The sequence below is a fragment of the Myxocyprinus asiaticus genome, chromosome 39 (genome assembly GCF_019703515.2).
Source record: "Myxocyprinus asiaticus isolate MX2 ecotype Aquarium Trade chromosome 39, UBuf_Myxa_2, whole genome shotgun sequence".
NCBI classification, from domain to species: Eukaryota; Metazoa; Chordata; class Actinopteri; order Cypriniformes; family Catostomidae; genus Myxocyprinus; species Myxocyprinus asiaticus.
In genome coordinates, this window is record NC_059382.1 from 21,040,574 (window position 1) to 21,068,327 (window position 27,754).

At 37.0% G+C, this 27,754-nt stretch overlaps 1 protein-coding gene across 1 annotated transcript; it reads left to right on the forward strand.

Moving 5' to 3' along the window:
• The first annotated feature begins 820 nt into the window (after nt 1-820).
• Nucleotides 821-26,464, forward strand: LOC127429719 (alpha-2-macroglobulin-P-like). Its single transcript, XM_051678826.1, has 34 exons — nt 821-936; nt 1,417-1,597; nt 1,685-1,841; nt 11,959-12,011; nt 12,130-12,150; nt 12,311-12,476; nt 12,556-12,640; nt 12,890-13,004; nt 13,088-13,208; nt 13,488-13,597; nt 13,698-13,871; nt 13,963-14,196; nt 14,340-14,552; nt 14,651-14,800; nt 15,051-15,176; nt 15,276-15,369; nt 15,679-15,805; nt 16,039-16,264; nt 16,341-16,467; nt 16,601-16,722; nt 16,815-16,866; nt 19,014-19,097; nt 19,214-19,390; nt 19,536-19,611; nt 19,796-19,952; nt 23,145-23,219; nt 23,302-23,464; nt 23,577-23,770; nt 24,012-24,224; nt 24,534-24,655; nt 24,928-25,009; nt 25,352-25,438; nt 25,532-25,637; nt 26,359-26,464. Exons 1-34 carry the CDS (start codon nt 851-853, stop codon nt 26,397-26,399), a joined length of 4,317 nt encoding a protein of 1,438 aa, XP_051534786.1. The 5' UTR covers nt 821-850; the 3' UTR covers nt 26,400-26,464.
• Nucleotides 26,465-27,754: the final 1,290 nt, after the last annotated feature.

Here is a 27,754-nt window from a genome sequence, read left to right on the forward strand (position 1 = left end):
TCAGCATTTAAGTCAGAGATGTGGGAGCCTCAAGTGGCTATAGGTGGCACTTCAGCACAGCAACACAACACATCACAGTTTAAATCGTCTTGCATCACCTTGCTGGACAGCGAAAGACGCATTTAATAGGTCCTGATTTCAATCTCTCACCCTCTGTGCAAAACAAGCTGAATTCCATTATATTAGCTATGCTGATGAAAATGGTTAGGAAATGTTTTCAATAGCTATAGTTCACTCTGCTTGCTCTGTAATGATATGCTGCTATGGTTACAAACAGCGCATTAATATCGAACGGTGATTAAAACTGACCGTAACTACCTGTGCATTCAACTGTTTTAACAGCACGCATTCCAGCCAATCAGAATCGAGTATTAGAACAGACCATGGTATAACATACTTTAATTTGGAGAATAGCATGTCACACCACAGTCAATTTCTCCCAAAATATTTGATGTCAACTACCCATAGACCTTTTTTTGTATATTGCAAGCATACTGTATATGCTGCATTAACTTTTTAGTTATTCAACTCTGCATGATGTGGTCAGGAACCTTAATAAAATAATGTAATATTTATTTGTATTGTGTGCAAGAGTAAAGCTGTATGTTTTTACATACACTTCTTATATTTTGATGTTTCTTTTGCAAAGACAGAAAAAAATAATAGTAGTTTGTGGTCAGTTGAACAGATTTCTTTATGGTTGAGTTTTAAACTTCTGTTGCCTATATGTAGATGAATCATTAATCAAATGATCAATACAAATGTTTTTGAAGGACCGCCTTTTGCTTGAGATTCTCTTTAAAAGGCACGGTCCAAATTCATTGCATGACCTGGATGATCTGTCGTCATCATGGCTCTTAATGTTAGTTGTATTTGGAAAGGGCTCCTTCTAGTCTCCTTCCTCCTCATCTCTGTCAATGGACAAACGTCAGGGCCGTAAGTAAATTTTAATGGTTTATACTGAAAAACACATTTATTTTAAAAATATTATTTTCTATCACTCTTTTCCAGTACATAGGGAACAATATACAGTATATATGCGACACAGTCATGCATTTGCTTCCTAAAGTGAATTGTTGGTACATCATTAGTTCTTGCATATATTCATTTCTTGATGATATTATCCCATGTATTGTTTCAGATGGGCATAGCACAGCTCTTTGAAAGAGAACTTAAAGCATGTTTAGTTTAATATCTGTATATTTTTGAGAGCAATTTTGCATTGGGTAAAACCACATATTTGCTGTTACTAAAAGAAAAGGGGTGAATTATGTCTTCAGTACATTGTTTGCTCTGAATTAATAGCAAAATGAACTGTGTTGGTTCCTAGTTTTAGCAGTTGTGTTTTATCTCTTTAATTACATCTAACCAGTCAGACAAATGGTAGAATACTGTATTTTTACTACTTCTCCACAGATTTTTTATGGTGACATTTCCTGCAGTGATCCAGTCAGGATCTGATGCCAAACTGTGTGCAAGTCTTCTTAAGCCCAATGAGAGCCTTGTAATGAACATTTATCTGGTTAATGGTAACCAGAGCACATTACTGATAAAGGAGAGGACTAATAAAGAGTTTCATCACTGTTTTAACTTCCAGGTATGGCATAATAACAAACTAATATATTTCTTTTTTTAATTGGCGTGTTTACAGAGGTTGTGAAAACAGAATATTATTTCTCATCAGGCTCCACTGACAGAAGCAGATACAGTACGGGAAATGAAAGTAGAAATTCAAGGGGAGTCTTTTGAGATGACTGAAGAACGAAAAGTCATGTTCAGACATTACCATCCTTTGACCTTTATCCAGACTGATAAACCCATCTATATGCCAGGACAAACAGGTGAGCTTTAAATGTTTAAAGGCTAAGCATCAGCAAATAATGCTTATGTCATTGAAATAGCAGCTGTATGGCTTGCCTGTATTGAGAGAGCAGTGCAGTATTGGGTCATGGTCAGTCAAACCTGAGTATTTTGTCTTTTGCAAGTAGGCTAGTGAGCATAGTGCAGTAAAATATATATTTTATATATATATATATATATATATATATATATATATATATATATATATATATATATATATATACATTTGTCAATATTATTTATTTACTCATTGCTAGTTGCTAAACTTTTGAAAATAATAATAATTTTAAATTTTTTTTTTTAAATAATGTAGGCTACAATACACTAACACGAGAGTGATTAGACTTACTCTGCTTTATTTAACATGGTGCTGGTCACGCATTCAAGAGCGCCGCCATGTTTAGATCACATGACCAGTCGAATATAACTTGCTTTATCTTCCAAACCCCCTGTAATTGGATGTTTTCAGTTGTGGGTATTCATCTTATGCGCCAGTGAAACTAGCGCGCAGCCATTTTGAAAATTTTGTCTCTGAACTTCCGTTCTAGCAATTCTATATAGATATCTATGGTGTTGATGTCAAAGTGTAATGATTGGATTTACAGGTAATAAAGTTGCCAAAAGCTATCATGAGTATTTTAAAGTGTTCAGGGGATGTCATAAGAACTGGAAGCAGAGCGGGGAGATTTAAAACAAGAGTACTTCATTCACAAATACACAAGATCCTACCTTTACGCTGTGGACATACTGATGTGGCTCTGTGCTCATTAAAATCCAAGAGACAACACAGAGTCATTAAAAATATCTATACAACAATTCTGATCACATTTAAGCCTCTAAAAAAATGTATGGTGACAAATTATTTAAAAAAGTACAATTGTAGTTTTCTTTAATGTTGAACTTGCATGTGAAATAATACGAGGTGTCTGAATGTGATCTGCCAGGTCCAATTTACCTCTGCGGGTGTGGGAAAAAATTAACCTTTAGAGCAGGAGTGGGCAACTATCTTGCTAAAGGGGCCACATCGGGCTTTAAGTAGTGTATAGGGGCTACATTGAATTCCTTTTGAGATACAATTTTCCGCATTGATTTGGGTTATGTATATGTGACTAATGGGACTATTCTGCAATTTCCTAAAATACTGTATTACTCTACAAATGTAGATATTTTTCTATCAGGCATTAAAAAACTGAATAAAGGCTGATCTTATTACAAATTATTTATTTTACCATCTCTACTTCCCTGTTAATTTATTATTCAATTTAACACTATAGCAGAGTCTGTTTTAATAAAAAACAAAAAATAAACAAATTGTAGAACTTTTAATGTGTGTCGCAAAGCAGGTGAGTTTACTTATTTTATTCTCAAAATATTACCCGTTTACCCCGAACTCTGAAACGTCTCCTTATTTCTCTCTTTCTCGTGGCACATGTCAAGGTTGCCCACTTTCACCTCTTCTTTTTGCTCTGGCTATAGAGCCTCTCTCTATAGCCTTGAAGTCAACCTCAGTATTTTCAGGTATTCATAGAGGAGGAAGGGAACATCGTGTCTCATTATATGCAGACGATCTCTTGTTATATGTTTTAGACCCACTTAACTGCATGGATAACAAAATGCATCTGTTCGGCTTTATTTCAGGATACAAGTTGAACTCTGCTGAAAGTGTGTGTTTTCCCATAAATGAATTGGCAAAACAAATCCCTCCAGCTATGCTCCCCTTTCACATGTCTCCCACAGGATTCTGTTACTTAGGGGTTCATATTTCAAACTCATTCAAGTCATTGCACAAAGAAAATTTTACAAAATGAATGGACCGCATTAAAGTAGATTTTCAGCATTGGAGCGGTCTTCCATTATCATTAGTAGGTAGGATTGAATCAGTTAAAATGAATATGCTACCACGAATACTTATTTTATTTCAGACAGTTCCCATTTTTTTCCCCAAATTATTTTTTTTAATCATTTGATGCCATTATATCCTCGTATATTTGGGCTGGCAAGCCTCCACGTGTACACAAGTCAACTCTTCAAAGAACCAAACAAGATGGGAGTCTTGCTCTTCCAAATGTAACTTTCTACTACTGGGCAGCTAATATCCAGAAAATATATGCATGGTTCAATTCCCCGGATATTAAATGGTGTACGATAGACGCTAAATCCTGCAGGTCATCCTCGTTATCACCATTAGTTTTTTTACTCCTCTAAATACACCACTAACCCAGTTATGCTTTCTTTGCTTAAAATCTGGAAACAGTTTCGTCAGCATTTTAGATTAAACACATTGTCCACTTTTATGCCTATCTGTGGTAATCATCTCTTCATACCTCCTACTTTGGATTCAGCTTTTGCACAGCTCAGGGAAAAGGGCCTAGTACTGTTTCATGATTTGTTTTCTGATCACACATTTGTGTCATTTAATTATCTGTTGAGTAGATTCAATATTCCTAAATCCAATTTATTCCGCTATTTTCAACTACGTGACTTTGCCAAAGCACACTTTGCTCCCTTTCCGCACCAGCCGCAGAAAACTTTGATTGAAGACATAATGTCACTTTCGAAATCACATAGCCATATAGCCTAAATTTATGTCCTGCTACACTCTTTGCAGTTCCCTCCTCTTTCTGGTCTCAAGGTAACCTGGGAGAGGGAGCTAGGACTGGAACTTGATGAGGAGCTGTGGAATAATGCTCTAGCTAAAATTAACTGTATTTGTGCTTGTTTGAATCTTGTTCAATTCAAAGTTGTTCACATAATTCATTACACCAAAGCAAAATTGAAGAAACTTTCTTTAACAGAAGATGACAGTTGCAATTGATGCTCGTTATCCCCAGCAGATCATACTCATACATTTTACACCTTCATAAATTGCATTCATTCTGGTCTTCTTTTTTCACTACATTGTCAAAGGCTCTTAATGTCTCTGTGAAACCCTGCCCAATAATTGCAGTCTTTGGAGTACCCCCGATTGCTTGTATAATAAGCGGCATGCTGATATTTTTGCTTTTGCTTCATTGGTAGCCAGAAGACGAATACTGCTACATTGAAAATCCTCATGCCCCCCTTCTAATTTTTCTTGGTTGAAGGACTCAATGTCCTTTCTACATCTGGAAAAAATTAAACACTCCATTAGGGACTCTGCTAACTCATTTTATAAAATGTGGAACCCTGTCCTTTCCTTTGTTGAGACTGTACCTTCATAGGAGATTTGATTTTCTCTCTCTCGCATTTATTTTTATGGATGTAAAAAAAAAAAGAAAAAAAAAAGTTTGTGATGGTTTCCATGTATGCCATGCATATATTGTCAATTAAGAATCTGCTTAATAAAAATATTTTAAAAAATTACCCGTTTACACGCTAAAAGGTCATGATGTGGGTCTCGTCAATGGTTTGACTTTTCATTTAGCACACATCTGAATAAAACAGGCTGCATGACTATGATTAATGATTACTGCAAGAGTTAGATTAACATACAGGTGCGGGGGCAATGGATTTTGTTAACTGAAGGAGAAGCTACCAAAAGTTTACCTCAGAATGACATTAATGTGTGTGATTTTGTTGAGCAGATGAATGAATTTTAATGAAATTAATTCAATAAAATTCAGGATTAATATTCACTCAGTATTTATTATTAATAGTATTATATTTCATTATTACTGTCTGTATAGTTAATATTATGAATAACAACAGTAGCAACAACCCTAATTCAGCAAATATGAATCAGAAATTCATACACTATATTGCCAAAAGTATTCGCTCACCCATCCAAATAATTGAATTCAGGTGTTCCAATCACTTCCATGGCCACAGGTGTATAAAATGAAGCACCTAGGCATGCAGACTGCTTCTACAAACATTTGTGAAAGAATGGGCCGCTCTCAGGAGCTCAGTGAATTCCAGCGTGGTACTGTGATAGGATGCCACCTGTGCAACAAGTCCAGTCGTGAAATTTCCTCGCTACTAAATATTCCACAGTCAACTGTCAGTGGTATTATAACAAAGTGGAAGCGATTGGGAATGACAGCAACTCAGCCACGAAGTGGTAGGCCACGTAAAATGACAGAGCGGGGTCACCGGATGCTGAGGCGCATAGTGCGCAGAGGTCGCCAACTTTCTGCAGAGTCAATCGCTACAGACCTCCAAAGTTCATGTGGCCTTCAGATTAGCTCAAGAACAGTGCATAGAGAGCTTCATGGAATGGGTTTCCATGGCCGAGAAGCTGCATCCAAGCCATACATCACCAAGTGCAATGCAAAGCGTCGGATGCAGTGGTGTAAAGCACGCCGCCACTGGACTCTAGAGCAGTGGAGACGCGTTCTCTGGAGTGACGAATCACGCTTCTCCATCTGGCAATCTGATGGACGAGTCTGGGTTTGGCGGTTGCCAGGAGAACGGTACTTGTCTGACTGCATTGTGCCAACTGTGAAGTTGTGGAGGGGGGATTATGGTGTGGGGTTGTTTTTCAGGAGCTGGGCTTGGCCCCTTAGTTCCAGTGAAAGGAACTCTGAATGCTTCAGCATACCAAGAGATTTTGGACAATTCCATGCTCCCAACTATGTGGGAACAGTTTGGGGATGGCCACTTCCTGTTCCAACATGACTGCGCACCAGTGCACAAAGCAAGGTCCATAAAGACATGAATGAGCGAGTTTGGTGTGGAAGAACTTGACTGGCCTGCACAGAGTCCTGACCTCAACCCGATAGAGCACCTTTGGGATGAATTAGAGCGAAGACTGCGAGCCAGGCCTTCTCGTCCAACATCAGTGTCCGACCTCACAAATACGCTTCTGGAAGAATGGTCAAAAGTTCCCATAAACACACTCCTAAACCTTGTGGAAAGCCTTCCCAGAAGAGTTGAAGCTGTTATAGCTGCAAAGGGTGGGCCGACGTCATATTAAACCCTATGGATTAAGAATGGGATGTCACTTAAGTTCATATGCGTTTAAAGGCAGATGAGCGAATACTTTTGGCAATATAGTGTAGATGTGATTTTAAATATGTAGGTTTTGCGTGTGCAGAAATACATGACACATGTACCTGTTTAATCACATGTTTACTGTCATTCCAAAAGCTTTTTGTGATATTTGCAATGTAAACAATCATTTTTAACCTCTACATTATTAATTATCCAAAATACAAAAGTAGCAGGTGTTTAGAAAAAAGTTTGGGACAAAATCTATTGAAATTTCTCACTTTGTGCTGAAAATTTTGCATGCGTATGCCAGCTGCACTTGGGAAAACCGAAAAGACCTGTTCTGCATAGTTAAAATAGCACAGCGGCTCATAGGCTCTGAGCTCCCAAACCTGGACACTGTGTATGCTAATCGACTACACAAAAAGGCAAGCAACATCATTAAGGATCCCACCTACCCTGGACACAGATGTTTGTCCCTGTACCATCAGGGAAGAGATACAGAGCCATCAAGTCCCATACAAACAGACTAAAGTGCAGCTATATATATATCTTTTTATTTATTTTAAAATGAAATATTTAAATATTTTAACACAATGTCCAGACAGCAAGTTATATATTATGTTTTTTTTTTATCTGCCAATATATTTTTAATTATACTATCTTTATTACTTAATCTATTTATCTTTATTCTTTGCATGTAATATGTCTACTATTGTTTTCTAAGGGTTGCCACTCTAAATTTCGTTGTATTATATACAATGACAATAAAGTGTCTTATGTCTTATGAATGCATCACTTCCGGTCGGGTGGTCGCATACGGTCTAATCGCACGAGTTGAAATATTTTAAAGCAGCCGAGGCTCAAATCGGATCCAAAAATGTCGCATCCGGAGATGTTTGGAACCTCACACAGCCACCGTATGACTCCATTGAAAATGAATGACTTCCGGTCTATCGTCTGTCGTTTGTTGAATGCAGCGAAAAGGTGGTTTAAGTCTGGCTAATGTGCTAAAGCTAGCAGCAACACATCTCATGCATTTGAAAGTTCACTTCTGTCAGCTGACAAACAGTGAATGCTTTCGTCTTGTAAAAAAAAAAAAAGATAGTTTTCCATTTGGGACAGTTACACCCTTTGAAAATACATTCACTAGAAGGCCGAGTGCATAGTGTTTAGTGTGTCATTTGGGACACAGCTATCTGTGCGCCAAGTTGCTAAATTGCTTGGCAACCATAGACAGTCCACACTTATTGCCACCTAATGAACTGCTACTTCATTAACAACTATTTAAACAACATTTGTACCTTTTTTCATGTTGCTTTCATTTTATAAAGCAATAAGTTTCTCCGCGTTGTGTTTAATTGTTCTTAAAGCCTTCTAGCCTTTTTCAACAGACGAAACTTTCAATTATAAAATTGTCTCAACTTTCAAATTTGTTCACAGTGAATGTTTGTGCTTGTTGTGAATAAGCCTTAATGCACAGCCTTTTACTTCATATTTGGTGAGGATTAAACATTGGCCACTTGTCAGTCCTGTTTTTGAGCACTAAATATGGTTACGTTCACACACAGTTATTGGTTTTTAACGAAAGTGACAATCGCATTCGCATACTATAACCGAACTAACACTCTTAAATTATCAGTACTTACTAACTTTTCAGGACTCACAAGCCCTTTTTTTCTGTAAACCCATGTTGTGCGAACGGAACTGCTCTGGGCTGTGTTTCCCAAAAGCATCGTAAGCCTAAGTAGATCGTAGAAACTATTGGCACCAATGGTCTCTATGATCAACTTAAGCTTGCGATGCTTTTGGGAAACGCAGCCCTGGACAACTAGTTTTCAGTCACGTCACATAATGCAAGAGTCACGCTGCACTGTACATGCGTGTGTCTCTTATTTTGCTTGTTGGGTTTCTTTAACTCACAGAGAGAAAATATAAGCTATGTGTCACCCAAAGATCCAGTGACAGACCCTGTCATCCACTGGAGTTGCTTCCATCAGGTGTGGACATTTGCAACCCAAATACTGGCTCTACAAACGGTTAAAAAGAATTCAGAGCCGCTCTTTGCTAATTAACATTTGACAAATGAGCGCCAAATTGGACTCGTTCATGTCACGTCAATAATGATAAAACTTTCCAGTGTTATGGAAGTCGTCATCTTTTATATTTGCCTTATATTTACTGTCACTATGGTTAAATGTGTTACTCATTCTAGAATAAAGCTTGACTTTGGCTATTCATTAAGAAAACCAGCTAAAACAAGCTGGTTGGTTGGTTTAAGCTGGTCACCTCCCTGCAGGAAAATGCAGCTTAAGTTGGTAGCTGTGTTTTGGAACATGGTAGCTTGTCCAAGCACCAGCGCAGGAACAAGTTTTGAAGTTGGGGGGCTGGGCTGGTTGTGACATCATCACAACAACATTCTGCAGTCAATATGGCCAATCTATTACAAAAATAACAAAAATAAAACATAAATAATGAATATGGGCAATTTATACCAGACCAGCTTCCAACATTGTCAAATTATGGTGACTGACTATTTATTTATCAGCATACACAGTTCAAATGCTGATGTAACCTAACTAAAGAGTTTCAATTCTGTTTCCGTGCCACCGGCACAGAGAGAGACTATCACTGCACAGTTCACGCATACCTTTGATGAGGCTGCTGTCTTCAGTTTCGGATACTTCTGGAACACTGTATTGGTTCAACTGTGTGTTCTTGTGTATGGGTCCCTCTTTTTTATGTGTCTGTGTAACAGGAGCCAGCTGGTACATGGTAGCTGTGCAGTGTGTGTAAACCTCACTCCCCTGGCCTCAAGAGGTGCACTAGCGACTGATACTAGAGGCTGTACCCTTTAGCCTCCTCGTTACCGGTTCGAATCCCGCTCGGAGCAGGCCGAGCAGGACTGGTTACATCTATTTAATCATAGTCATTTTATTGTTTGTGTATGTATCCAGCAACATTACACAAGCACAAAATGCCCTGTGTTTTATAGGCTACCTTTTTATTGGTACAGTATATTGCATTCAACATTGTCTGACTTGAAGAGTTAAGTGTTAAAGTTATTTCCTCATCCCCAATGATACAATACAAAGCAATTTTGTTCATTATCCTACTTTGTCTAATTTTGCTGACTTTAAGACTGGTCTTCAAAATCAATCTTGTCTTACTGTGAATTAAGTCAAATTTCCCTCTTGGAAGAAGAATAATGCGAAACCCACAATGGGTTTTAAAACCCATTATTTTACTTGATAAGCTTGATAACATTGTGCAAACAGTATATGGTCATTCTACATCATATAAGTCATATAATGCAAGTTATAACTACTTACATAAACATCTGGACTTGTGTATACTGGAACATCTCCTATGGCATAGGTTCAACGCAGAAGTATAAACCAGCCTTTATAGTTCAACAAGCATCTACAAACAACATGGCAGTGACAACTAGCCAGCACGCCCTCATCCACTTTCACTCATTTCTGTCTTTTTTTATTCAGGTTCTGGTGCTTTTGTGGCCTAGATCAGTGGTTAGATCAGACATCTGTATTTTTTCACTTATCTTGGTGCAAAGGGCAAAATGGCATGTTTACCTATTTAAATAAATATAAGATGCTAAAACTACATCGAATTATAGTCCTTACCAGGAATATAACATCTGTTATTGTTAATGGTTGAGGACTTGCTATTGGCTGTTCTCATTGCATAATAAATAAGGTACATCTGTGCAGGTTTTATGGGCTGTTTGGGGGTGTTATTAATTAACATTTAAAAGTTATTGGGGGTTATAGTAATGTTTAAAGTTCCGTAATGCTAATTATGTCGTTTTATGTTATGACATGGGTTTATTTTTTAGTTACCTGGGTGAGATTATTATTCCTTTGAGTTAGGTGTGATGCTGTTTGCGCAAATGAGTTTTATCATGTAGTTTATCAGAGCTTTGAAACCTGTTCTGACACCCCTGAGTCCAAGCTGGTCATGAGCTGGTCCTTAGCTAAATAACCAGCTACCATGTTCCAAAAACTAGCTTGACACCTTGAGCTGGTATGCCTACCTGGTAGCTGGTCTAAGCTGGTCTCCATCTTAGATCAGCTAATGATCAGCTAATGATCAGCTTGGACCAGGTAGAAACCAGTTCCCATGTCTTAAAAAAAACACTGCTACCAGCTTAAGCTGGATTTTCCAGCAGGGCTAGCCTGGTCAGCTGGCTGGTTTCACAAGGGTTTTAAACACCTTTCAGTTTTAACTGGTCAGGCTGGAAGAACTTCCCACCTCTCTTCTAGCCTCCCAGCTAAACCAGCTGATCACCAGCTTGACATTCAGCTAAGACCAGTTAAAAAAATTGTTCAGAACCACTCTAAAACTAGCCTGACCAGCTATGACCACGCTGGGTGACAAGTTAGAACCAGCCAACTAGCTTAGGCTGGTTTTAACGGGGATTTTTTTTTCAGCAGGGAGACTAGCTTCTATAAGCTGTTGTATGAACAGGACATTTTGAGACTTACACCTGTAAATACGTTTGTCAGTTCCAAAAAAGCCAACAATTACTGACTAGTTGATCTTTTTTAAGCTGGTCTAGCTGGTCTCCCAGTCAGCCTCACTGTATAAGGTGCTAATTGGTCTCTCAGCCTGACCAGCTGAGAAGTGCCTAAAACCCCTCTAAAACCAGTCTGCAAACCAGCCTGACCAGACTAGAAGACCAGCTAAAACCAGCAAACCAACCTTTTTTCACTTGCCAACTGGCTGTGGTCGATTTTGGACACTTATCACAGCTGATGTAATGTGCTCAGGTAATAAAATTAGAGTTTAAAAAAATTTAAATAAAAAAACACATTACAAACAGATGTTAAAGTAGTATGAAGTAAACAGTTCAATGGGTCTACAGATCTATAAATAGAAGAGAGGAGCTAAAAGAGATAAGTTGAAAAGTAGATAAGGATGAGGAGTCTGTTGTTTGAACCAGTGACCCAACATAAGAATAGCCACCTAGTGTCCATTTGTAAGCATTACTGTCACATTCAAACAAATATTCAACTTAAATAAATATATTATTAACTGAAGAAATAAATGAGTATATAAAGTATCTTCACATGAAATCAAATGATAGTGCTTTAGCTGTGATAACAATCAGCCTGTTTACATTAAAAGCAGAGGTTATATAATTCTGTTAATACACATGTCTGTTCACAGTGAATTTCAGAGTTGTTACCATGGATACCAACTTTGTTCCCCTTGATCAGCAGGTCTGACAAGCTTTCTCTTGAATTTTAAAACATTTTTAATACACAAAAATTGTTTGTGCAATTGTTTTTATTCATTTTATCATTTTAATATCACAACTGTTTGTTGTTTAATTTACAGTATAGTACATTGGTGCTTGAGGTAAGAACACAAAACCGTCTGTGCACAACTTTTAAATCGTAACATTTCTTAATGTCTGAAATATTTACATTTTTGCCTTCAGGAAGTACAGATTCCTTCATGAATGCTTAGTGTGTATTTAGCTGAATATGTCTGCACTGTCTTCTTTGGTATTAAATAGGACAGTCATCAGAACAGGATTGGTCAATGGACAAATATTTCCTCAACAAAGTGGATATTGCAGCGTTCTTATGATCTAAATCCAGAGGCCCGTCAAGGCATGTACACACTGAAGGCTTCTGTTGGTGACAGGATGATCACACATAATTTTGAGGTCAAAAAGTATGGTAAGTCGTTACAACAAACAATTTCATGAATATCTTTCAGAATTGGACTGTAAAATAATTGTTGCCCTTTGACTTTTAGTTTTGCCTAAGTTTGAAGTTACTGTAAAAAGACCATATAAAGTGAGTGTTGTAGAAGAGGACCTGACAATCGAGGTTTGCGGAAAGTGAGTGGTTTATTTTATTTTCTGAATTTAGAGAGCCATAAGATGAAAAAGAAGACTATATATTTCCATTCATAGCACATATGGATACTTTGGTTTGATTGATTGTTTTCTTTTTCTTAATTGTAACCCTGGGGTTAGTTACATAGCTTTCTGTATTTATCAACCTAGTCTCAGGCTGGTCTTTATAGATTAATTGCTTAACGTAAACCTGGACTGTAGATCATTTGGGTGTACCTTTTTTTTTTACAGATACACTTATGGTCAGCCTGTACCTGGTAAATCATGGGTGAAAGTGTGCCGTGATTATTTCCATTATGTTTCTGCCCATGATGCCATTCCACTGTGTTTGAATGAAACCACTGAGGTTTGTATGTTGTAATGTTTTCCTCAATTTATCCAATTAAAACACTATTTAATTAATGTTTTGTATTAATCTCTTGCCATTAGATAAAAGAGAATGGATGTGCCTCTCACACCTTCAATACAGTGGTCTTTTTGAACTCTACATTAAAGGATCAGCTGGAAAATTCTCTTAATGTTGAGGCAAAAGTAACAGAAGAAGGAACTGGTGAGCTATTATTGGGCAGATCTGAATAGAATGCGTACATTAGCATTAAAATCAGATCAATATAATATTTGTATTCTCTTGAAATGTCTGAAATAGTGGGTTTAAAATTGAATTAAAAAACCGATAAAAAGTGTTTTGCCAACATTTCTTAACTTATTTTGTTTTATTTATTATATTTGTACTATTTGTTTCTATATACCTGTATTTTGGCACTCTAAATATTTTACTAATATTGCAGATTTTACTAATATAATACTAATATGCTCTCTTATTTCACAGATATCACCATGACAAAACCCCAAACTATTAAAATCTCTTATGAAATTGGCAAAGTCATACTGACCGACTTACCCAAAACATATGAACATGGATCAGTTATAGAAGGAAATGTAAGTCTTAAATTAGTTTATCTCAGTTCAACACCATAACAATTTACAAAGTTATTCATTTGTTCTATCTTTTTTTTTTTTTTTTTTTTTTTTTCAACAGATCACAATTTCAAATTTCAAAGGAGCACCAGTTCATAATAAAGAAGTATACCTTTTGGAGGGTGAAAGTTGGTCCTGGTCAAAACTGCTGCTAAATCTTACTACAGACAACAACGGACTGGCCAGCTTCTCACTTAATACATCTAGTCTGCCTCGTGATGATATTAATTTGATGGTATGATAACCATTGTTCACCCAATGTTCTGTGATGTTTTTTGTTTTTTTTCATAATGCATGAAGGTAACTTCTCATTCATTGTTATTCAGGCAAGTGTACATCCAGACTTTCGTTATCGTGGCTTCAAAACACCATACTTCTCTACGGATAAAAAAACTATTAAACTTTTCCGGCCAGCAACTCCATATACCCCAATACTAAGTGAATTAACTATAGAAACAATTGATCAACCTTTAAAATGTGCTGTTGAGGTTGCAGTTACCATTAAGTATTATTTTGTTGGAGAGACAGTTGGTGACTTCAACACTGACATTGTCTATATGGTGAGTACAAATACTACATGTTCTTTAGCTATGCATATTATGCAGTATTACATTAGTAGTTTTTGCATTCCTTTTGGTTAATTTAACACTATGACTTGGCTACTCTGTTTTATTTGTTAGCAATGTGTCATTTTCTTTCTTAGGTGTTGTCCAAAGGAGTGATAATTCATCATGGATATGAGAAGGTTGAAGTGAAGGCTTCAAATGGAATATCAAGTGGCTCAGTGTCATTCAAACTGTCTGTTGATGGTGATCTGGCTCCAGCAGTGCAGATTCTGGCATACTGTGTTCTGCCCAGTGAGAATGTAGTTGCTGGTAGCAGATATTTTGACATTGAAAAGTGTTTCCAAAACAAGGTACAGTGTGTATAAAAATCACAGTGGGATATTTTGTGGTTATTTAAAACTATTTTGGGGCATTTCATAAAAGTGATACATCCTACTTGTTGCTGCAGGTGTCGCTGCAGTTTTCTCCAGCTAAAGCAGTTCCAGGTGAAGAAAATACTCTACAGCTCTCAGCTGAACCTGGTTCACTTTGTGGCCTCAGTGCTGTAGATCAGAGTGTATTGATCTTGGAATCAGGAAAACGGCTTAACACAGAAAAGGTGGAGATGCTTTAAAGTCAGTGTGGGACATGAATCTTATGAGAAAAGATTGTAACTTAAGATATTTATACTCTACTGTTGTTATACTCTACTCTATACTGTTGGTGTCATGATGATGTTGGCTTAACATTAACTGGTGTTACTGCTATTTTTTTTTTCACCAAATTGTCATGAAAGTCTTATGTTGGAAGATACATAAATTATTATGTTGATATCAGACTGGTAATGTGTAAACCTGGTCACATCACAGATCTTCAGCATGCTTCCTGTGCAATCAGTATCAGATTATCCTTATGCTGTTGAAGATGAGCAGCAGTGTTTGCATGTCAGACCCCGTCGAACTGTGCCAAGAGACAATGCCTATGAATCCTTAAAGGTAACAAGTGGCTCATATGCTTGACGATGAAGATAAATATTTTGTTTAAAATATATATTGGCATTACATATAATGTGGTTTATATTTGCTGTCTGACAGAAAGTGGGATTGAAAATGGCAACAAATTTGGCTATACGAGTCCCTCAGTGTCTAACATATAGGGGCTTGACTTATCACGGATACCATAATATAGGTACATATGCTATTATTACTCACTTTGCTGTGATATACATTATGTGTATGTAGTTTTTTTGTTGTTGTTTAATTTCTACAAATGAAATAGCATCTAATTTTGGATACAGGATAAGTGTTGATATGCAAACAGTGAATATTTTTCCTGTAACAATCAGTTAGCACCTACAAGATGGCTAATATCTAAGAGCTTGTGTTAGTATTTTTACCATTTAGTTTTATCATTTGTTGTGGGCCTTTCAGACACAGAAAAGTATGATTCTATGATAATCCTTTTCACATACAAACTATCTATTTTTCTTCTCCTTAGTGATGTATCGCCATCATTTTCCAGTGTCTAAAATGTCTAAAATAGCAAATGGCGGATTAGATACTCCGTTAGTGACAATTCGGACCATCTTTCCAGAAACATGGATCTGGCAACTTTCTGAAGTAGGGTAAGTGATGCAGCCACAGTCATGTCAAATTTACCACTACTTTGGACATCATATTAAAACAAATCCCTCATACCAAGTATTGATATGATAATAAAAACTGCAGAGGACTGAAAATACCTTGCTTCCACTGTAGATGCTTTTTCTAAATTCATTGTTTTATTATCCCTTTGTTGAGTATTATAACTGGTAATAGGGCAAAGTCAGAATTAAATTTTGTTTTAATTCCACCACAGGGACTCTGGATCGACACATGTTCCTGTCAAGGTTCCTGACACCATCACCACTTGGGAGACAGAGGCTTTCTGTCTGTCCTCCAAAGGTCTGGGTCTGGCTCCTCCTGCTCAGCTCACAGTTTTCCAGCCCTTCTTCCTGGACCTCTCTCTGCCTTACTCCATCATCCGTGGGGAGATCTTTGAGCTGAAGGCCACTGTCTTCAACTATCTGTCCAAGTGTATCATGGTGAGATTGCCAAAACAGTCTTATCAAATTTCTATAATTTCAAATATGAAACTAATCATCTGTCTTTCCTTGACAGGTTAAAGTAACTCCAGCTCCTTCTTCAGACTACACACTTAAAGCCTCCTCTGATGATCAGTATTCATCCTGTTTATGTGCTAATGGAAAAAAAACCTTTAAATGGATTCTCACTCCTTCTATTCTGGGTGTGTTTCAGAATTGCTCTTCTAATTCATTGTCTTTAGAATCTGAATCGATGTCCTCTTTCTGTTGTTTCTCAATATATTTATCTATTCTAGGGTGATGCATTCTTCTCCATGTGCATTTCTTGTATTGTAGGAGTTTTGAATATTACAGTTAGTGCAGAGGCAGAACAGTCCCAGACTGTGTGTGACAATGAGATTGTGAGCGTGCCTAAGAGAGGACGCATTGATATAGTTACACGAAGTCTTATTGTACAGGTCAGCACACTTCAAACAGCTCTCAGACATAATTAACATATGTTCCTAATGCTGCATATATCATTATTATGTGTTTTTGTTTCATAATGTAGGCCGAAGGAACTGAAAAAACAGAGACCCACAGTTGGTTAATGTGTCCAAAAGGTTTGTCTGCAAATATTTATTTAATACATTTAGGCTCCAAGCACAATGTTTTTGTTCCGATATTTAGGGATTCCAAGCATATAATCTAAGATCCCTCATGACAAAAAGTTGTTAAATGAATTAATATTCATTCAGTTGTTTGGCAAATATGACTAACTGATCTATAGTATGTTCTGAGCGCAAAAGTTCACCGGATGCACCAAATTTGATCAAGTTTTGCCAAGAGAGGGCACTATTACTAGAATATCATCCATTACTAGAATAACTCTGTGACATTTTAATCAAGAAACTTAAAATTCACCACTCTTATAATAACAAATGTATTCAGTTGTGCAAAATGTGGAAATTGTTTTGTGCTCCAATGTGCTCCAGTGTGCTCTGACTCTGATAGTTGCAGCTTTAAGCATTGTTTTTACTATTACTGGTACTGGACATATATATATATAGTTGTGCTCAAAAGTTTGCATACCCTGGCAGAAATGGTGAAATTTTGGCATTGATTTTGAAAATATGATGATCATGCAAAAAAAACAACAATTGTCTTTTATTTAAGGATAGTGATTATATGAAGCCATTTATTATCACATAGATGTTTGGCTCCTTTTTAAATCATAATGATAACAGAAATCACCCAAATGGCCCTGATCAAAAGTTTACATACCCTTGAATGTTTGGCCTTGTTACAAACACACAAGGTGACACACACAGGTTTAAATGGCAATTAAAGGTTAATTTCCCACACCTGTGGCTTTTTCAATTGCAATTAGTGTCTGTGTATAAATAGTCAGTGAGTTTGTTAGCTTTCACGTGGATGCACTGAGCAGGCTAGATACTGAGCCATGGGGAGCAAAAAAGAACTGTCAAAAGACCTGCGTAACAAGGTAATGGAACTTTATAAAGATGGAAAAGGATATAAAAAGATATCCAAAGCCTTGAAAATGCCAGTCAGTACTGTTCAATCACTTATTAAGAAGTGGAACATTCAGGGATCTCTTGATACCAAGTCAAGGTCAGGTAGACCAAGAAAGATTTCAGCCACAACTGCCAGAAGAATTGTTCAGGATACAAAGAAAAAACCACAGGTAACCTCAGGAGAAATACAAGCTGCTCTGGAAAAAGACGGTGTGGTTGTTTCAAGGAGCACAATACGACGATACTTGAACAAAAATTAGCTGCATGGTCGAGTTGCCAGAAAGAAGCATTTACTGCGCAAATGCCACAAAAAAGCCTGGTTACAATATGCCTGACAACACCTTGACACGCCTCACAGCTTCTGGCACATTGTAATTTGAAGTGACGAGACCAAAATATAGCTTTATGGTCACAACCATAAGCTCTATGTTTGGAGAGTGGTCAACAAGGCCTATAGTGAAAAGAATACCATCCCCACTGTGAAGCATGGTGGTGGCTCACTGATGTTTTGGGGGGTGTGAGCTCTAAAGGCACGGGGAGTCTTGTGAAAATTGATGGCAAAAAGAATGCAGCATGTTATCAGAAAATACTGGCAGACAATTTGCATTCTTCTGCACGAAAGCTGTGCATGGGACGCTCTTGGACTTTCCAGCATGACAATGACCCTAAGCACAAGGCCAAGCTGACCTTCCAGTGGTTACAGCAGAAAAAGGTGAAGGTTCTGGATTGGCCATCACAGTCTCCTGACCTTAATATCATCGAGCCACTCTGGGGAGATCTCAAACGTGCGGTTCATGCAAGACGACCAAAGACTTTGCATGACCTGGAGACATTTTGCCAAGATGAATGGCAGCTATACCACCTGCAAGAATTTGGGGCCTCATAGACATCTATTACAAAAGACTGCACGCTGTCATTGATGTTAAAGGGGGCAATACACAGTATTAAGAACTAAGGGTATGCAGACTTTTGAACAGGGGTCATTTAATTTTTTTCATTGTTGCCATGTTTTGTTTTATGATTGTGCCATTCTGTTATAACCTACAGTTGAATATGAATCCCATAAGAAATAATAGAAATGTGTGTTGCCTGCTCACTCGTGTGTGTGTGTATATATATATATATATATATATATATATATATATATATATATATATATATATATAAACATTAGTAATGTGCTGTTAAAATGCTAATCAATGATAGATTTTTTTTTTAATCTCTCTGGTTGATAGGGAACAGTCTTTCAGAGGAGGTGGATCTGACTCTTCCAAAAGTAGTGATAGAGGGATCAGCCAGATCATCTGTATCAGTCCTTGGTAAAATTTGGAGTTCAATTTGTGTATTTTAAAATAACTTTGATTTCTGAAATGCACTTAATGAAATTAGTTTATTTCCTGACACTGTGTATATGGTTTGAAATTGTTCTTTGTAGGAGACATATTGGGCCGTGCACTGCAGAATCTTAATGGATTATTACGGATGCCATATGGCTGTGGAGAGCAGAACATTGCTGTTCTTTCTCCCAATATTTACATTCTACAGTACCTGGAGAGCACTGAGCAGCTGACCTCAGCCATTCAAGAGAGAGCCACCGGCTTCCTTAAGAGTGGTAAGAAACATAAATGATGTTCTGTACTTCAAGACCACCTCAAGTAATGAGAATGTTTGATCCTAATTTATTCAGTTTTGAATGGCCATCTGAGAATGATGGTGTTATCAAACAAACAAGTGCTAATTAATATCAAACTGAACAGGATACCAGCGACAACTGAACTACAAACATTATGATGGTGCATACAGCACTTTTGGCCGTGGTGACGGGAATACATGGTGAATATTTTCTTTTCATCCTTAGTTTTGTCATTGTCAGAGCTGAAATTTAAGGGAATCTAGAATAATAATCTAGAATATTACACCCAGGTGAATGGTGCAAAAAATTGGATTCAAGATATGTAGTTTGTGGTCACCTTGGAATTAATTGACATTTTCTGAATTAAAACTTCCACCCCTCCAGGTTGACTGCCTTTGTCCTGAGGTCTTTTGGGAAAGCACAGAAATACATATTTATTGATCCACGTAATATTCAGAGTGCAAAGGAATGGTTGATAAGCAGACAGAGTCAAGATGGCTGTTTTATGCAACAAGGAAGACTGTTCAACAACAGAATGAAGGTATGTCAGTGGTAAACTCACAAGAAATCTTCAACAGCATTCACAAAGTTTGTTTATTAAATATTTTGACTAATTTGATTATGCTTTCAGCTACCAGTAAGAATGTAGTTCTCTTAGCTCAGTTTGACACGTTTTAAGTTTAATGCACAATTCTACAGGGTCTGTTATGGCTTCATTGGTCTCTAAACATTTTCACAGTAACAAAAAGTCAAAAAGTCAAATAAAAAAAGAGAATATAGCTAGCAGCAATTAACGGGGTTCAAGAGGTTTAAGGCCTTTAAGCACATGCATAAAAAGGTATTATGTTTTATTTAGCAAGCATGTAACCACCTAGATCATAGATGGAATAGACCATTTACAGCCAATACAGGCAATTTACTAAGGAAATACATGGTTTGTAAAGCTTTTTAAAGCTCATAGCTCCACCTATAGTCCGATCTCCATAAAAGTCTGCATGCTTGTTTAGAATCATATGTCGCATATGCTCACCTAATTTCGTGAAGTTCTGAGTTTTTATTTTGGAATTATGGGCTTATTTGTACACTTGACCATGCCCATTTTCTAAATGACACTGTTATAGCTACCCCAAGGGTAAAGTTAAAAAAAAATGGGGGGGGGGGGGGGTTAATTATTGACCTAGAGAGTCCAGAGATTTGTACTGCATTGGTTTTATTGAGGTTGAGCAAAAAACCTAGGACTAGTTCACAAAAGTAGGTTTTTACATAATCGTGAATATTTAATGAACGATTTGATTGACAGCAGTGGTTCTTGAGGCAAAGTTGTTCAGTATGAGGAGATCTAACAAATTATATGAATTATAGCTGCGTCCCAATACAGAGGCTGCATCCTTCAAAGATTGCATTCGAAGGCCGATTGCGTCACTGCTGCACGACAAAGGAAGTCTCGAAGGCTCCTTCAAATGCGGCCTCCAAATGCGTCCTTCATTTCCCGTGAAATGAAGGATACAACAGATGGATCCTTCGCGGCCTTGCCTACCCCAGAACTCATTGTGTGCCAGTGATGACAGGATTTTTTTGAGAGAAATTGCCGAATTACACTTTTAAATTTAAGTATTGGGTTTCAGCGTACTCAGATATCTAATGATACAAATGTAAAAAAAAAAAAAACTTTAAAGTGGTCCAAATGTTGACATATCTTACTAAGATGCGATTATATATAGTATATACTCTTTATTATATACAGAAATGGACCATGGTGAAAATATTTAGACAGTTTGTGAACTCTGTTTTGTTTTCAGACAGTTTAATATAACTTTCAAAAAAGTCTAGTACAAATGTTACAGTCACTCGGCAGCTGTCACAGTTGTTAGGTGACAAGAACAGTCCTCCGTAGGCTAGACTGTCCCAATTAACAATGCTCAGTCTGAACTTCACGGCCTTCGAAGGATGCAGCCTTTGAACTGGGACACAGCCATTGTGTGTATGTGTGAAACACCACGTGATTACAGAGGCGTAAAACTCGTTAGTGCCATCCATCGGCCGATTTCTTTCAAATTGTTTACAGACCTCTAGGGCCAGGAGTCGAACAGGCCTACCGAGTTTAATGCCGATCGGCCTCCGTTAACCTTGTCTAATAGGTGCTCAAACTTCGTTGGCCGATGGCGGCCATGTTTTTGAGATACGCCAATGTCCTCATAGACAGTCACGGCACCTTGGACAAAGACACTGCATGCCGATTTTCAACTCAATCAGACTAACGGTTGTGTAGTTAGAGCTGTTTTCATGTTTTTTTTTCCTGTTATAGCGCCACCAAGTGGCCAAACCCCGTGATCTTGATTGAGCTCATACACATGTGTACCGAGTTTGGTGAAAATATCTCATTTCGTTTGGGCGTTATAAACATTTTAGTAAAAATGGCCTGCCCTTTTCGAATGTTTTGGCACCCCTTAGTGACCGTGAGTCGAAATTTCAACTTTTTTTTAATAATTATTGATAAACAGACTCCAGATTATATTTCTGCACTGGTTTGGTTCCGATCGGGCGAAAACCTAGGACTAGTTCACAAAAGTAGGTTTTTAACATTATCTGAAATATTTACTGAACGGTTTGACAAACACCAATGCTTCTTGAGGCAAAGTTGTTTAGAATGAGAAGAGCTATCAGGTGATATATATTACTTGTGTTTTCTCACAACACTGCATTATATACAACCATTAACACCTGCAAAAATCGTGATAGCACCACCTAGTGGCCGATTTTTTTAAAACTTTGCACAACCCTCTCAGACCAAGAGTCAAATAGGTCCACCAATTTCGTTCCGATCAGTCATTGTTAACCTTGTGTAATAGCTGATGAAATTTGATTGGCCGATGGTGGCCATGTTTTTCAACATACGTGAATGTCCATATAGACAATGATGGCAGCTGAGACAAAGTATGCAAATTTTGAAGTCAACAGGATTAACGGTTTCATAGTTACAGCCAATTTCATGTTTTTTGGTATTATAGCGCCACCTTGCGGCAAAACCGTGGCAACTTTTCTGGGCGACCAAAGATTGACCTCTTACATAAGCATGCCAAGTTTGGTGAAGATATCTCATTTCCTTCAAGAGTTATAGCCATTTACGTAAAATTGGCCACTCCTACTTCCAATGTTTTCTCATACCGTAGCTAGCTCGAGTCGAAATTTCAAACTTTTTTTATAACTTTTGATATTGAGGCTCCATAGAATCGTTTGGCACTGGTTTGGTCCCGATCGGACGAAAAACCTAGGACTAGTTCGCAAAAGTAGGTTTTATGAAAAATCCAAGATGGTGGAAAAGTTTTATAGGCATAAATGAAATCGGAAATATACGTTTTGTTTGGTTTGAGCCAAGGATTCCAAAGTATAAAAGACTTGAGTCTATGACAGATGGTCTCAGAGTTATGAGCAGTTTCGTGTTTTTGATCGCTGTAGCGCCCCCCTATTGACCGATTTGGCCGAGTCCGTGTTTCTGAGTAACGACCAATACTACTACCATCTGACCAAGTTTCAAGTCTCTAGGCCTTACGGTTTGCTCTGCCTGATCAGTTTTATGGCGGAATAATAATAAAAATAAAAATCTTAACAATTACAATAGGGTTTCAGCACTAAGCGCTTGAACCCCTAATTACCTCCCTATCTAACACAAAGGATTTTATTGATACATTTGAGTATTTTACTTAATGTTTCTCTTATTTCTCTTCCTTTACAGGGTGGAGTAAATGATAATGTGACCATGACTGCTTACATTACTGCATCATTTCTTGAACTGGAAATTCCAGTCACTGTAAGTAAACCTACAGGAAAAGATGGGAAACTAAAAGATAATATTTTATATTAGTCTAACATACAGTATGTTTTTGTTGCAGGATCATGTGGTTTCCAAGGGTTTGTCATGCTTGAGGTCCGTCATTGGGAATCTCAAAAACACTTACACCACTGCTCTGCTTGCCTACACTTTCAGTTTGGCTAGAGAGATGGACACTCGACAGCAGCTTTTAAAGGAGCTGGACAATCTTGCTATTTCAGATGGTAAGGAAAATGTTGAGGTCTTCACATACAATACTTGAGGTATTACTAACATAGTGATTTTGCATCTGTTGAGTCAGTTTTCTCATGTCTCTCTTATCCATATGTCCTATAGGAGGTCAACTCCACTGGTCTCAGGTTGCATCTGATGATGCATCTGATTCTCTGGCAGTGGAGATCAGCTCATATGTGCTGCTAGGTGTTCTCACTACAGATTCAGTTACTACAGCTGATCTGGGTTATGCCAGCAGGATTGTCAGCTGGCTTGTGAAGCAGCAGAATGCCTATGGAGGATTCTCCTCCACCCAGGTTACTCAAAACTAGAAGAAGCCTAGAAGAAGCCTTTATTTTTGTCACACATTATACATTTTTTGAACATATGCAGTGAAATTCTTTTTTTTTCTCGCATATCTCAGCTAAGCTGGGGTCAGAGCGCAAGGTCCTGATAACTACTTAAATTTAACATATTGCTAAAGGTACTGGTTAAAATGGGTAAAAGTAACATGAGTGAACACAACTGTTTATTTGTCCACTTCATTGATGTTATCAGGACACAGTTGTGGCTCTTCAGGCTCTGTCTTTGTACGCCACTAAAGTGTTCAGCTCAGATGGCTCCAGCACAGTGAATGTACAGTCTGCAGGAGACACTCACCACTTTGATGTGAATCAGGACAACAAGTTACTGTACCAGGAGAGGCCACTGCAGAATGTTCCAGGCAAATACAGTATTGAAGTGAAGGGCTCCACCTGTGTGTCTGTGCAGGTCTGTATCTCCATGTTAGTCCAGTTTACTTTCTCTCTGTTCTTTTCTCCCAGTTATGTTTTTTTCTGATATTATAACGTCTTAATGTTTGTTGGAAAAACACCAATTAGGCATACCAAAAAGTATTCTCTATAGAGATTTAATTAATTCAAGACAGAATACTGTTCTTGTCACTTTTATGGTTAAATCAATTTTAAATCAGTTCATCAATTCTTGCCATTTTTTTTGTGCATGTTACACCTCTACCTGTTATGGGATGATTTGTGAATTTGTTTCTTTTTGTGTTGACTGTTCATTCCACTCTCACAGATGGCTGTGTTCTACAACATTCCCACTCCTAGCGTAGATAAAACACTGAGTATTGAAGCCAAGACTGAGGGAGACTGTGAACAATCATCTGGACATAATTTCATGTTGAAATTTACTGTCAAGTATGAACAGATTTGAATTTATAACAAAATACTTTTTTATGATTATGGATCAGTATTGACCAACAAATACCCTTTTTACTGAATACCTAACCACATTAAGACAAATTAACAAAATGAACTGAAATTACATGTTTGGTTTTACACGTACAGTAAATCATGTAAATGGACCCCAAGATAACATTTTGATGATGAGACACATTATATAAACTGTGCTTCTGCATGTAATTTTTTCTCCACTTATTTGTATTTCTACTTGTATTTTATTTTTACAGATATGATGGTTCACAGACAAAAACTAACATGGTCATCGTGGACATTAAACTGTTATCAGGATTCACAGCGGATACATCTTTGGTGCGTTTGAGTGATTAATCACAAATTTCTACAAACTTCTTCAAATTTCTAGAGGGTTGAAGTTTTGATGTCTTTAAAAACATTATCTGCATTTTTTCCAATAGTAAAGGCACATTTTTTTCTTCTTTGCTTTTGTAAGAGACGTCTTAACACAATAAGATCATAAGAGACTTCTTAAAAAAAAATTTTTTTTATTGTATTTTACTGTATTGTTTATTGTAATTGTCATACTGCTATGTTCCTTGGAACCGCACCCAAGACTTTCACCCGCTGTTGCACTTGTGTATATGGTTGAGTGACAATAAAGGGATTTGATTTGAACATAACACATTTTACCCACAGCTTGGAAATCCTGCCAAACGTATGTATGCACCACTTGTGGAGCGGGTTGATTCTAAAGATGATCATGTCCTTGTGTATTTGAAGGAGGTGAGAGAACTGCACATTTATATGATGAGAGTATGTGTGCTTTAGGAAGATTCATAAACATTTTATCCCTAATGTCTTTTTATCCTCCTGCAGGTTGAAAAAAGTATTCCAATGAACTACCAAATACAATTGAAACAAGTTGTTCCAGTGCAGAATCTCAAGCCAGCTGTGATCAAAGTCTACGATTACTATCAAACAAGTAAGATTTAATATCACAATTTTGTATAAGGTTTTCCTTGTTTTATCAGGATCATTTCAAGCTGAAATCTGCTCTTAAAGGAAATTCTCATAAATAAGAGTTGAGTATTACCTACAGTGAAGAAAACATTTGCATGTGTAAAGTTCATATAAAAGATTGCCATTCTTGAAACGTGTCATTCAAATCTACTTGTCTGTGATTTAGCAATTTTAAATGTTACACAGCACAGCTCATGAGTATGGTGTATGGTGAACAAAACCATAGTGGGTTTTATCTTTTTTCACACCAAAAGCGATTGTGTCGCTTTAGAAGACATTCATTTTACAGTCGGTGTTGTATGGATGACGTTTATACTGACCGTCTGTGATTTTTGGAGCTTCAAAAGATAAATCTCTATTCACTTGCATTTTAAGGACCTACTGAGCTGAGATATTTTTCTATTTTTCTTCAATTGTGTTCTGGTGAATAAAGAAAGTCATACACACCTGGAATATCATGAGGGTGAATAAATAATGAGAGAATTTTCATTTTTGGGTGAACTATCCCTTTAAGAAGTTTCATGTAAAAAAGTTAGTGCTATGCTGCTGATTATGCAAATTTAGGGTATAATTCAGATTTCCTTGTTAAACGAGGCTTTCCTAAACAGCAAACATCTGTATCAATTAAATGCCATTAAGCTCATTGTTAAGTTATTAATGTTAACATTTTCCTTTTCCTTCAGGTGATCAGTCAGAGATCGAATACTCCATCCACTGTAAATGAGGTGTCGTGCTTCAGTTCTGCAGCTCCATAGTACACCTTTAAATAAAGATGTTTGAACACTCAAATGTTTCACTTTATATTGTTTGTTTAGTCCTGTTTGTTCTTTATCCTGGGCAAAATCAGTTGCTACTTCATGAAACAGACCTTTTTTATTTTTTTGGGCTTTCCTTGTCTTACACAACCCATAAGCCAAAATTAAATAAACCCCATACACCTTAATTTAGTTTTTAGCAATGTCTCAACAATAACATTTAAGAAGTAGTTCACCTAAAAATGAAAATTCTGTCATAATTTACTCTTGTGTTGTTCCAAACCTGAATGGCTTTCTGTCTTATGCAGAAAAAAAAAGTCTCTTTTTTCAATACAATGGCAGTGGATAGTGATAGTGTCTTATTTTAAAGATTTAAAAGGACCCAAATGTATCAGAAGTAGTCCATGCAACTTGTGTGTCAGATTCCAAGTCTCCTGGAGAATGTAGGTTTTGGTGAGAAACATTCTAATAATTTTCAGAGAAAACCTTGACGTTCATTGCACCTTCATGAGAGCTACGAGAAAGGCTCGTTCACAAGGGTTCACCCGAGAACTTGCATTGTTTAGCACTAAAAACAATGCATGTACTTACGGAACATGCGTGCCACTATGAAAATTTTTTACAAATGATTGTAATTTGTTTTATTATTGTAAAATATGAAACTAGCAGTCCATCCTAAGGTAACATAAGTGATGCAGATGAAGTAGAGGATCACTGGAAAAGGTGCATCACATTTTGCCTGACAGTCTGATGAGCTCTAAACACTAAATCTACTCTTGCGATTAACGTGTTTCTTGCAAAAACAATTAATTCATCAGAATACACAACTAATTTCCAATGGCTGTCAAGGGAGAAAAATGATTCTTGCCCCTATAATGGTTTGGTTTTGTTATCTAAAAAGGGGGGATAACCAGACAAACTTTAAAGTCTTGGTTGATAACAGGTTAGGGTTGAAGCTAGTAGAAAAAGGCACTGAAAAGGAGTAAAAGAGATAATCATGGGCATAATTCTCTGTATACCAATAAAACTGGCTCCAAAAAAATAAATAAAAAAATAATAATAATTGAAAATATATTTTTAGGTAGGTGCTCAGAAGTCATATTAGAAGTGTCAAACCAAAAATGGCAACTTTATATCTCAAAAAGATATAAGATAGGCAGAAATGTGAAGCTCATCATTTCATAAAAGCACTTACGTTAATTGTTCTGTTAAAACTCATGTATTATTTGAGCTGTAAAGTAATTTTTAGTCATTTTAGGGTTTGTTGACATTACATTGTCATGACAATGAAGTTGTAAAATTGGCTATAAATTTACACAGAAAA

Excerpts from the sequence above, each read along its gene's own strand:
- LOC127429719 (XM_051678826.1), top strand. The coding sequence starts at position 851 with ATGGCTCTTAATGTTAGTTGTATTTGGAAAGGGCTCCTTCTAGTCTCC. Across the intron at positions 19,391-19,535 it reads CACCGGCTTCCTTAAGAGTG|GATACCAGCGACAACTGAAC; the intron begins GTAAGAAACATA and ends CAAACTGAACAG. Across the intron at positions 23,465-23,576 it reads CAATCTTGCTATTTCAGATG|GAGGTCAACTCCACTGGTCT; the intron begins GTAAGGAAAATG and ends TATGTCCTATAG.